At 39.2% G+C, this 12,774-nt stretch overlaps 2 protein-coding genes across 3 annotated transcripts in view; both read right to left on the bottom strand.

The window, feature by feature from the left end:
• Positions 1 to 9,966, bottom strand: part of Ptp36e (protein tyrosine phosphatase 36E) — a 62,040-nt gene extending 52,074 nt beyond the window's left edge. The window contains exon 1 of one of the 2 annotated variants that reach the window (XM_070666679.1): positions 9,881 to 9,966. In XM_070666679.1, the coding sequence (XP_070522780.1) occupies positions 9,881 to 9,955 (75 nt within the window). In that variant the 5' untranslated portion in view covers positions 9,956 to 9,966. Of the gene's footprint in view, positions 1 to 3,840; positions 4,317 to 9,880 lie in introns of those variants that run through there. The other variant, XM_070666680.1, reaches the window with a different exon arrangement.
• Bx42 (Puff-specific protein Bx42) lies at positions 9,906 to 12,692 on the bottom strand. Its single transcript, XM_070666681.1, has 8 exons — positions 12,522 to 12,692; positions 12,169 to 12,322; positions 11,880 to 12,047; positions 11,495 to 11,802; positions 11,265 to 11,400; positions 10,897 to 11,155; positions 10,211 to 10,592; positions 9,906 to 10,116 (listed from the first exon to the last, which is right to left on the bottom strand). The coding sequence occupies exons 1-8, from the start codon at positions 12,536 to 12,538 to the stop codon at positions 9,906 to 9,908; spliced, it is 1,635 nt and encodes a 544-aa protein (XP_070522782.1). The 5' UTR covers positions 12,539 to 12,692.
• Positions 12,693 to 12,774: the final 82 nt, after the last annotated feature.

Consider the following 12,774-nt stretch of genomic DNA (forward strand, 5'->3'; position numbering starts at 1 on the left):
ATCAATGCTCTCGCATTCGATACTCACCGGCAAACATAGCCGTTGATGCGAGTAAATAAGACGATAAATTTACGACGGCGAATTCCTTTTTCGACCCCGATAAACATACTCGCCAATTGCCAGATACTCATTTATCCTCGGAATAAGCTCTACTGACGTTCAATTCTCCTGGAAATTTGCGATCGTTGATCATATACGTTTCGCCGGTGGCAATAGATAATTTATCATATAATTACGTGATTTTTCAATGTAACCTTTTATCGGTATAAGAATTGAGGATTATACAAGCTATCGTTAACAATGATCGATTTTTTAAATTATTATTATATATTATCAATGACGGAAACTATGCTTCCGTAACAAGCAATTGCATTTTGCGTACATTTAAACTGACTATTGATTTCTCACTTATGAGAAAATTAATTATTAATCTGTATTTTATTTTTAATTACTTCGCTTCATTGTCTTTCTCCAAAGATTAGGGATTTTATTTTAAGGTTATTCACGCGACAACGAGACGGAAAATTTACGGTGAAATCGACAATTGATTCGACACCTGACATCGTCTCTCGCGCATTTTTCCAGCCGCAAGCCACTGATGTGAGATCTATTGTTCGGATCTCCCTCTCTCTCTCTCTTTTTTTGTTCTGAATATTTAAATTGCTCATTTTTTTTCTTTTTTTTTTTAAAGCAAAGTTATTTAAATACGCTTTTAATCCTGGTCTTCACGCGATAAATAAAAAGCTCTCGATATTTCAGTTTTGCAATTTACAACGAATTCTATTTCATAATCTCGTATACATATTTATATTTTATTACAAATAATTTTGGCTCGTACCTTTTAATATAATTTATTGTATATTATATTGCGCATTATACGTAGATGAAATTTTATGTAGCATATCCATATGCAATATGTCACGCAATATATTCATTGTGATGAAATATGGAATTGAAGAGTAACTTGAGATATATTACGAGTCAAGCATTTTGCGTGTTACCCCAGTAGGAAATACTGCTGACTCAGCGAGGTCCATTAGTCGCGAACGTTTCGAATTTTCCGACATACCTCGGCCACTCGTTGTTATTTTCACAAACTGTGCACTTACAGCACTTAAATCGTGCACTGGCGTGATGTAAAAGACGCCCGAAAGATCCGTACTGTCTACCAACTTTAAATTCTATAATGAGAAAGTTTTCCGTTTATCGCAAAGCGTAAGAAAAAAAAAGAAAAGCAAATTAATTAATTAATTAATAAAAAAAAAACTTTCGTCAATTTCAAACGTTATTTTTATTAAAGCTCATTGAAACATTAATCTCTTTTGCCCGAGTTATATACTATACTGTTTCACTGCAATTAATTTATAATTTTTAAGTTTGATAAAAGTTTTACTTTGTCATTTTTTATCGAGTTTCTCTTAATGAAGCAGCTTTATACTTAACGGAAAATTGTATTGATCGACAAGGTGCGCGTATCATATATAAATGGACGTCGTGCGCATAGTATGCACGTATATTCTTCTGAGTAACAATTCGCGTCATTGACACGTGTGATAGCGCAACCGTTGTACTTTTACGCACGTTAACGTTCGAGATTGATGCCGACGAGATTTCAGCAAGGCGACGTCTCGCGAAAGCACGAAAAACGCGACACCGCATTTTTCTACGTGTATCGACTACGAAAAAAGAGATTTCTTTTTTTTTTTAATTTTGTTAAATGAAAATTATGAAGATTCAACGTTTGCAATTAATTTGGCTGTATTATAATTGTTCAATCAATTTTTAATATATCGATGAGTACCATTTAAAAACTATTTCTCTCTCCCCCTTTAACTACTTTTATATTAAATGGTTTTCGTAAGTAAAATGAGTTAAGTCGTGCAATTAAAAGAAGAATTAGTTTATGTGACTGAATAGGCACAAAAGAGAAAGAGAGAGAGAGAGAGAACTTTTAAGTTAATTTATTCAAGACAGTTATCCATTGGATTAATTCATTTTGGTTTTTTTTTTTTTTTTGCAACACGGTTCAATTATTCTTGAAAATAAAAATTACATTATGTCAGAACCATATGGAAATTGATAATATATCCAAATTAATTCAATAAATGTCAGCGTGAGAGATCTTCGTGTCACGTGCCAGCATTTAGAAGCGTTATAATTCCGGCGAGTATAATTCTCCCTAGCCAATATATACGAAGAAACGAGAAAAGAATAAATATCCACGATTTGGCAAGCTGAGAATGAAACTTTATCTGTTATTATAATATTTTTTTAAGAGGAAAAAAAAATGGCACATTGCACGTGTCGCGACAAGTTGATTTTAACAAACCGTTACCCGTAAAAAATCAGGTTGAGATATATAACAACCCAGAGTATATGGAAAAAATAATTAACAACAATTACTTAATTTTCATTTTCCGTTTATCGTGCGGCAAATAAGTCAGTTAAAGCGATAGGATCTAAAATAAAAAAACTAAGCGCGATAAATAACAATTAATTAATTATTTAAGTAATTAATTAATTAAGCCACGTCGCAATTGAGGGCGAAAGAATTAATTACAGCCGTCGGCATTCGGTTAATTAACCTTCCGGCCGAATAGCAATTTGCGAAGGTGACGAAACGACGTCTAGCTAACGACAGCTCGCCGAAAATTCCGTCCCATCGCGGTCCGATGTCTGACCAATTTCGCACACGATCCCTTACTACTTAGGGACTTATTACCGGGAGGGATGGGACACCGTTTCACCGTCGCGTCGATTCTCTCGCTCCTCCCGTGATCACGCGGCAATTTTAATTAGAGGATTTAGAGGATTTTAATTAAGGCGGCGGTTTTCCGGGCGCAGGGAAACGTGTGCTCTATATGCGAAGGTTGAAATTCCGCTCGGCGCCAACGACGAGTCTCGCGCTCTTACGAGCCGCCGTATCGTCGTCGTCAGGCAGTTACATCATCGAAAACAACGCGTATAGTATATTTTCTACCCGCCAACGCGAGGAAAACGCGGGTGTAACAAATTATATCGCGGCAAAATTTACGACGAGCTGCAAGCTCGTCAGGGGTTCGACTCATTCGTTTCCAATGACAACGCATAGTGGAATGTTAGAGCAAAGAATTATAATAGATGAGACACGGATGTTGGCTACAATTTTAACTATAAATTCAAATTAATATCTCTACATGTCATTACGATTTTTGCAATAAAAAAAAAAGTAGCGCGTCGGTAACATACAAGTATATTTGTATTTGTACCATCACAATTAATTCACTAATTTATATCTAATGACTATAAATGAGATTTTAATTTATTATGCAAATACTGCACGGTTTTTTGGTTATTTTTTCTTATTTTTTTTTTAATAATATTTAGAATGTTCAGTTTAAGAAGTAACTCCCGATATTTGTTCACTTTATGAAATTCTTTATAAAGAAACTTCATACTAAAACTTTTAATATAACACTTCGGGGCAGATCCCGAAACTAAGGAAACCAATTTTCTTCAGACATAACAATCGCGATTTGCCGTTTCGAGTTTTATTCTCGGTTTTAACATTTTTCCGAATGCACTCGGAGTGCTTTCAAAAGAAACATACATTTTTCCACGCCTTCTCGTTAAGAGTTAAACGTGGAAACGTGACTTCGACGAAGCCACGGCTTTTAGCTCGTCACGTTCAACGTTTCGTCGTTGTCGTGTAAGTACCGCTTCGGCTCGTTACACCGGACCAAACAACGCTTCAACACCTGCTCGATCCTCCCAACTCATCTCTCGGTGTACCCTAAATCCGTCTACATGGTGCCGCAACATCTATCACGATGCGCATAGTATTTAGTAATAGTAACGTACCATATGACACGACTACTTTCGAGTTTGACGAACTGCCGCCGAGTTCGCGTCTCCGTGCCCAGGTCCTTTCGTGATCAGGCGGATTCCGAGCGTTCCGGGACCACTGTGCACTAACTCCTCCTCTATAAGTAGCGTGCACCACCACCCCAGTGTCATTCAAGCAACAACCTCCGGGACCAAGACCCACCCCCTCTATTTCGCAAAGTGATAGGATTTCACGCCTCTTTTTGATCCCGGATCAACCAGTGCTAGCGATCGATCGATCGCCGATCTACCTCGATCACCCCCGAGCCAACTGTTGTGTCCTCGGATTTTCCGGTTCTTTCTCTCTCTCTCTCTCTCTTTCTCTCACCCTCTCCCTTTTACGCGCACTGATCATTCACCCACCACCACCACCAGTCACGGCACGACGCGACGGCGACGACGGGTGGCGACGACGACGACGTGGACGTTCGCGAGGTTGGTGGCGGACTGGCGCGGGGCAACGCGCGAGTCACCGTCGACGACGAGTGGAGTCGCTCTGACGAGGAGATCCTGGGGGGCCGTCAGGCTGGCTGGCGAGGAGGCGGCGGGTGAGTCGCCAGCAGAGAAAGTGGGATAAAGCGAGAGAAAAAGAGAGAGAGAGAGAGAGGGCGGCGGGAGCGAACGAAGAGAGGAGGAAGAGACGACAGCGTCGGCGTCGGCGTCGGCGTCGGCGTCGGCTCTTCGCGAGGGCGTGGTCCTGGTGACGAGCGCGTTGTACCGGACTACAGAGCCAAAGACAGAGCGAGCACTGGTCCAGATGCTGCTGGTACTAGCTCGTGGGTGCCGGCGAGATCGGTTTCGCCCGGCGCGGTGGTCCACCGACTCTGCAAATCCTGCCCGGAAAGCACGGTCGAGCTCAAAGCTACCAATTTTTTTACATTTTTACAGTTGACGTAACGCGATTACGTAACTGTTAAATTTATCACAGACAAATGTATCGCGCACGCAATATTGCATAACTAAAAACTCCTTTAAATTCCTATTAGCTCCAAGTTTTACAAAAGGAAATAATATCCGTATTTAGAGCTCGATTATATACTTTATTAATTGAAAAAACTTATCGATGAAAAAATATAAATTGACGTCTCTGCGATTTTCCGAAAAATTTCTCCGTGCTGAGAAGATTTATTTCCGTTCCGTGCATGTCATTATCCTCCTCCGCGTCCGTTTCGACAAAGTTCTAACGTCATAAGGCGTGCATTCGTTATCGTTGCATCTCTTAGTCCCGAAGAGAAACAGAAATGAAATATCGTCATTGTTCCGCGCTCCTACTTTTTTCCGCGTTCTTATAGGGAAAACATCCGTTTCCCGTCGTACTTTCCGCCCGTCGGAGATCACTGAGAGCCCTCCACGTCTGTCTTGACGTTTGAGATTTCGCGTTTTTCTCAGAAACAATGTTTCATTAGAGCGACGCGTTCGTTATCGCTGAACAATAAATGACGCAACAAAGACGCGATCGCCCATTACTATTTGTCGTAGTTTCGAAGTCGTTACACGAGCTGCGGCGAATAGAAATTAATCAGAGTCGTTGGAAATCCTCTTCCGTTGTTGTTGTTTTACCGCCAGCGGATTACATTATGGCGCATGTCTCTTGAAGGCAAAAAACCAGTAACCCACAAATGACAATGTTTCCCGCATGTGCATTATGTGCGTGAAGGATGGTTTCACATATATTATCCCGTATAAGAGACCACAAATCTTCATATAAAAGTTAATACGAATTTTAATTTAGAGAGTGTTTCAATTACAGTATTACAATAATTATTATTAAAACAAATAATATTAAAAAATTCCACGAGATAGTCTTAAAAATCAAATTAAAAAAAAAAAAGAAAAAGAAAAATGCGTTTTAATCGTTAATAATGATTTGATTATTTGTTCTTTAAAATTCGACAGCGTAAATAATCGCTTACAGTTCTATTTATTAACTAATTAACTAATGCTCGATAACTGTAAGCTGATTTTATTTACGATATCGTTAGACGCGACTTAATGAGTGCCGAGTTTGTAAAACGTTCATTGATTGCTGCATTTGCGTACTCTAAGTCCGATCTTGTATACGCAGCTTTGTAGTCGATAGTTGTTGAGAGACGATGCAGGAAATGACAACTGAGATCTCGTAATGCAATTGCATCATGATACAGCCTGAGTGTCGCAACGAAAGTTAGCGCGCAATTAAACTTACAGTTTTGTTCTATTGTTAGAGACGGTCCCGTCCAAGTAAATTATCCGGATCGATAATTTTCTGACGCTGATTCGCGCAACGTAAATGTTACACGCATTAACAAATGGAATAATTAACGATAAAGTTAGTTTTGCGTCAGCCGCCTAGTTATCTACATGCACGAAGAAATAACAAAAGATGATAAAATAAAATTAAAAAAAAAAAGAAAAAAAAAACGTGTTAGCTTAATATGAAATCTATTAACTCATCAAGGTTAAAAGAGTTTTAACATTACGGAGGCTTGGAAAGTACAGTGGAGTAAAGTAGCGAATAAAATTATGTTACATAATTTCGAGTAATTTCATTAATCGAGACAAAGGGAGTCATTTGCTCCGATATAACGTTCTCTTCGTTTAGAAAGTAATTTTTTTCCTTTTTTCTTTTTCAATTTAGCTCACGTAAAGTTCTTTAAAGCTAAAATAAAAAGCTCGAAATAAAACTTTCAAAATAAAGGCCCCTTTGATCGAAAAATTCCTTTTTTTCTTTTTTTTTTTTTAAATCGATATTTATTCGAAAGTGCAAAGTGTACTTGGAACTTTTGCGGACCAAGTACGCCGGTGTCGTCATAAATTATTATCGGCGTATTATCGAGTCGAATCCAGGGGGTGGGTGAGGGTAAAGGGAACGCGAACTTAATCCGCCGTTCTGCCAGTGGCAGCTCGGGAAACCGCTTCGAAAAGCAGACGTGGACCTGACCCAATTGGAACTACGTTTCGGACGGGGAGCACAGTCGTAATAAAACGGCTAGGTGACATGCCTGACGGTCCACGTCGGGCAAGGTTAAGCGCCGACCCTCGCGCCGAGCTTATAAATAACTACGATATTTCCCTGCTTTTCAGTTCGTCTCTTTCCCTCTCTCTCTCTTTCTTCCTCTCTATCTTACGCAAACACCGTACCAATGGTACCCTAGCCGGTGAGGAGCTTGCGCGATCTCTTCCCGAGCGCGCGGAAGAGCTTTCCGATTTAATTGGAGAAACGCGGTAATTAGGTCGCGCCGGATGAGAAGCAGGAGAATCCGACGCGAGAAAATCCCTTTTATCTCTTCTGAAAAATAGATCTCTCGCGTGACGGCTGTAGCTTTTCGGCCAAGACGGCCAACCACGATCTCGCCCCCGATCCGCTCGATCATCGCACCCCCGAGGACCGATCGTAACGCGACAATTTACGAGGGCGATAGCCGCCGGTGCTCGATGCCGCGTATGCGCTCGACGTGCGGGATATTATTTACCGCGTATGTGCACGGAATGTAAGTTGAAGTGCACATTACGCCGAGCTTCCTGACGGTGTTTAAGGATTTTTGGGACTACTATTCATTTGCATTTACGCGCGCGAAAAATAGGTCACGCGCATCAGGATTAAAGCTCCGTTGTAGCTTATACGGCTTAATGCGCGCTCTCGAATGGCATTAACTCGGAAAATTTCGAGTCGAGCTTTAATGCGCTTGCTGCTGCGAGAGTACATTAGCCCGGCATACCCGTGAAATCTTTCCGATAGCCGCCGGGCGCCAAGGGATTGTCAAAAATTCAATGGACGTCGCTCGCCCTCAGGGGAAAAAAAAGTCTGCGCTATCGATCGCTGGTGGAATCTTTTTGCCGCGGGCGCATTATTCCGCTCGAAATGTAGCATATACTGTTTCATATTGCATTTCGCGAAACCGATGCAATTTCCGGTTCTCGCGGAGAATCAGCGCCCGTCTGGTCGCTTCCTCGCGGTGGCTTCGTATGTGCGTTTACGTGCATACATTACGTGCGTCATACGCGTAGTAATTTAACTTGCACGTGCGAAGCACAAGCGCAGTAAACGGTTGAGCTTTCGCCGGGAGAAGATTCCTCTCGCGAACGGAAACAAGGCATTCCCTCTCGCATCCGGGTGTTAAGTAATGAAAATCATTAAAGGCAGCGTAAAGCGTCAAGGCGCGACGCGGTGTTTCTCCATCGTTGGGTGTGCACGCGGGATGTTAGTTTCGATGTCGGAAACGGTTACTAAAAATATCGATACGTTTACCCGATCGCGCCGGAAACTCGACGTTTCTTTCATGCCGGAGACTCGCTGCGTCGACACGTCAGAATTGTCATAAAACTTCCACGAAAATAAATTAGAGCATAAAGAAAAATCGACGGCTGCCTTATGGACTGACGTGTCACCCTGATTATTAAATTTCTTTCTTAAGCTATTGTTTCTTTAAAATAATTACTAATTTTAATAATAATATTAACATATTTGCGTCTATTTTAATATTTTTTTTATATTTTTTTTATTTTTTTTTTCGTGAAATAAAGCTCTTAAATTATAATATATATAAATGCCGTCGCTGAAAGTTCTTGTTTAATCGCGAGATGGACGTATCTCGATTGAAAAGATACGCGGCTGGCATAAACGATTGTATCTACTGTACCGTCTACGTAAAATCATGAGTGACGAATAACGCCAGGAAACATACAAAGCTGCTATTTTTATACAAAACCAAGCTTAGCTTATTTTATATTTAGTGATTTTTTTATATTGCAATCTGATAGTTTGTTGCTTAAAAAAAAATTAAAAAAAGAGAAAGAGAGAGAAAAAAGTCTTTTCAACAGAAAAATTGCATAAAATGTTTCAATCTACAATTTTTAGTAATAAAATACATTTTAACGTTCGTGAAAATAATAGATTTTAATTTTATTTTATTTAATAAATTTTTTTATATAATAATTTGCCGCCGGTGCCTGTTCGATACAGTGGCGCAGTAGACAAAATCGGTTTTAGTCAACCACGCATTTTTCTCAATGCACGTCCGTCTCGCAAACAGCGGTCTAAAGTGGTCGCTTTCGAATATGGTAAGTTAACAGCTTGGAACCAGAACGCCGGCGTGCTCATGCTACCGATTGGCGAACGGCCAAACCGTGAAAATTCCTGAAACCGGCAAACGTCCAACAGTCTTTGATCGACATTCCAAGGCTGGCGCAAATGCGCGATGGATTTGTTTGTTTCTAGCTTTTGCGGTCGCACAGAAACCTTCGGCATGCTTTTTATTCGATTTCTAAGACAGCGACTCATCGTCGCGGGTAACCAATGTCAAATTTGGCACGAGGGCACGGGGATTACGAATCGATCGAAATAATACACTGTTTCTTGATGTCGTGGCACTCGGAATATGTTCATTGCGCGAAGATTTTATAGTGTATCAAAGGCGGTTTAACCAAATCTTGGCGTGACTGGATCGTTTCCATCCTTCTACTTACAGTATAGAGCTCTTTAGATACTGCAAATAAAAATTTATAGCTATATTTTTTTCATTGCGATTTATATATATTTATTATTATTATTATTTCTGTTGTTAAGATTAAAAAACTGTCTCGAAGCAGGTATCTACATTTTTACGTAATTACGTTTATTATGCGAGATTTTTTAAGTTTATTCAATATTATAGCAAGAATAAATGATTAATGATAATAAATATGGAACAGTATTATTTTGTGTCAAAATTTAAGATAAATAAAAATAAGGAAAGTAATAATTTCAATTTATAAAGCGACATCATAAATCTTTCTTATAATTTAGTATTAAGTTCGTTGAAACTTCTTTTTATTAAAACGCAAAACGCGTTTGCTTTTTCCTTGAACAAGTAATAAAAACAGAATGGAAAATTGTGAATATAAGCTTTTCATCCGCATTATGCTATCATATTTTTCAAGAAATTTTGTTTTATTAAAAAGAAGTGTACAATGACATAGCAATATCCGAACGTTTTATTAATCATGATTCGTATACTGTATTTATTCTCGTCATAACAAATTTTGAAAGATACCTTACGTAATATATGAAAGCATTAAACTTCTTAATGCTTCCTACGTTTATCACGATCGTCTCTACGTTGGTCGCGTTCATCTTTGCGCTTTGTCGTAGTTGTAGTGGAGCTGCTGGCTCGCTTAGCCTGTTTCAAGAATTGATCCAAACCGAAAGGATCTTCTTCGTCTTTCTCAAACTGCACCGGTCCCGATCGCGGGGCTGATCTATCGACTCCGCTAAATTCTTTATCGGGAACAAATCTGCAATAAAAAAAATAAACAATAGTTTAAATTAAACTTTATATAATAACTTTAAATTAAAAAATCAATTATTGTGAACAAGAAATATTTTTACCTGTTCGTCTTAACTAATTTCTCCAAATCATCACCGTACGTATCTTTATCAATATTCTTGCTGGGGCGATAGATGTGCGAAGCGATAGAATTGCTATCTTTCCACGGTTTGTCATAGACGTTATACTCGTCGTCGTGTCCGTAACCGCTGTCCATTCCTTTGCTAGTATTGAAGAGACGTTGATCAAACTGCGCCTCTCCTGTACTAGGAAGGCTCTTTGCGGGTAAGCCAAGAGCAATTTGCTCGCTAATGTCACGCTCGCGTTCGCGTTGTAAACGAGAACGTTTGTCAGGCGCGGCACGAGCCAAATTACGTTCGCGAGCGCGATCCTTATGTCGCTCTTGTCTGAGTTGATCTCTTTCGCGTGATTCTTCAGTCTTATCTGTTAAAAAAATAGAAGCATATTTTTTATTAGAAGCATATTAATTATCTTTTAAATATTTATGTTTGAAATTAAGCCAAGGAAGTTAGAAATAAGCGATCGGGGTTTTTCTTGTTTTAATCCGTTTCACGGCAGACCGGCTGGAGTTCGATTTAAGTTCGAATGGCTTTTTTTTAGAAAATTGACGCGTGTTTCTGTTTTTTTCTTCCTCGACTCGATTCTACCACATAAATGCAGTCAGTATTTGCTTTTTTTTATTATCATTATATATTTTATGTTTACTGACAACGATAATTATACAAACCTAACGATGCAGCTGATTTCAAGCCGGCACGTTCTTCTCGGGCCTTTTGCGCGAGTTGTCTTAAATGATCTTCCTTTTTCTCTTTTTCCTTTTGGGCCAATTTCTTTTCCAACTGCGCACGCATTTCGACAGCTTGTCGGGCTTTTCTGTCAGCGATATAAAGAGCTTCAGCTAGCTTAGCAAAATTCTCGTTGATGTGAACTTGTTGTAAGCCTCGACCATCAGCAGCAAGCCGTTTGTCTAATGGGATCGTGTAACCCTAAAATAAAACACATCTTTTTTAATCCTAGATAGAATCAAATAACATTTTAGTATTTTTCTTAGCAAGACCCGGTGTTGTTTAGTACAAAATAAATGTTTGCAGGTACCTTCGCATTTTTCCAATTACTAATACATGGTGGAATTTTCCATTCTTTTTGTTCCTTCACTGTCACTTTTCTCGTAGGCGAATGCATAACAGGTGCTGGAGGAGAGGGAGGTCCTCTTGGAATTTTCTTATTAATTCTACAATAGCAAGTTTGTATATTAATACATCTGGCTATTAAATCTGGTCTACATTAATTTTTGTGGCTTTGGTCATTGTTTATACGTTACTTACTTAAATTTCGGTGGTTCCAAAGGATCCACTTGTGCCTCAACCATTCTGATAACTCTCTGTTTTGCACCTGAATTAAATGATGATCCTTGCTGTGATGGAGTATAACGTATATATTGAGCAGGAGCTTGTTTCTCTGCACATCTGACAGGCATAGCTGCTGCAATCTTTGATCTTGTAATCTTTTCCAATGCTTTCTTTGTTTTATCTGTGAGTTCATCAATTTCATCTGAGAGAGGTCGTTGTAAAGTAGGATCTTCCTCATTTGTAATTTCTGATGGCAGCAAATCACTCAATTTGCTATATACAATCTATTAAAAAATTAATAAATATATATCATAAATTCTAGTATAGTTCAAAATGCACTTGAGATAAGATTAATCCCTACTTTGTCTTTGCCATGACCCTGTCTTGCTATGAGATCATATTTTACTTTTCCTTGAGCATCAAGTTGTATTGCCAAGGCATTACTTGTTGATTCCTTGTCTTTCATCCCCATTGCAAGTGGGTACTGTGCAACATGAATTTCGGGAAAGGCTCCTCCATCTCCAAAGTCCTATGTGCAATATATAACAACTTATATTTCAATGTATTATATAAACATATATTGCAAACATAGTATTTGTAAAATCTTGTACAAAGAATTGAATTATGTGAAAATCTTTGGCAATTCTTACTTCTGGATTGCGTGGCACCCATCCTCGTCGTTGTCCATAAGGTGGTGCAGTGACAACAGCTTTGACCAGTGCTGAAACTGGCCTTTGGCGTAGTTTTTGTTCGCGCGCTTCATCCTCTTTGTCCCATACCACTTGAGTGGGAGCAGGTAGCAAGCTAATTTCATTAAAAAGTGAAAAAATTAACACTATGACTAAATTTACGTGTGTATACAAGTTAACTTAATCTTAGGTTAAGATTTCTAATTTTAACCAAATCGCACGTATCTCTCTTTACTGTTACTTAAAATTACTTTACACAACAATAAAACGACTCTATGAAATATGAAAATATACGTATAAAAATAGTTCCTTGCTTTGTTAAAGGCATCATTAAACTCGCTCCGTTATCTGCGTTTTCTACTTTTTTACGGCTCCAGTCCGCAAATTGGTAGATCGGTACAATGCGACATAGCCGATGTGGCCGCTGCGGCGCTTACTCTTGATCATAAACGTAGTAAAGATAGCACAACGACATGAACATCTCATTTAGACGGTGGCGGCTCGTAGCGGGTTACATTTAAATGCCATCTCGCGGGTGGCGCGCTCAGCTTCCGGCCCCGACGGCTT

This window comes from Cardiocondyla obscurior, linkage group LG15, assembly GCF_019399895.1.
Source record: "Cardiocondyla obscurior isolate alpha-2009 linkage group LG15, Cobs3.1, whole genome shotgun sequence".
NCBI classification, from domain to species: Eukaryota; Metazoa; Arthropoda; class Insecta; order Hymenoptera; family Formicidae; genus Cardiocondyla; species Cardiocondyla obscurior.

What these genes read in the sequence shown, in the direction of transcription:
- Bx42 (XM_070666681.1), bottom strand. An exon ending in AGGGTCATGGCAAAGACAAA is followed by an intron (nt 11,803 to 11,879) that starts GTAGGGATTAAT and finishes ATTTTTTAATAG; the next exon opens with ATTGTATATAGCAAATTGAG. An exon ending in AAATTAGTTAAGACGAACAG is followed by an intron (nt 10,117 to 10,210) that starts GTAAAAATATTT and finishes TTTTTATTGCAG; the next exon opens with ATTTGTTCCCGATAAAGAAT.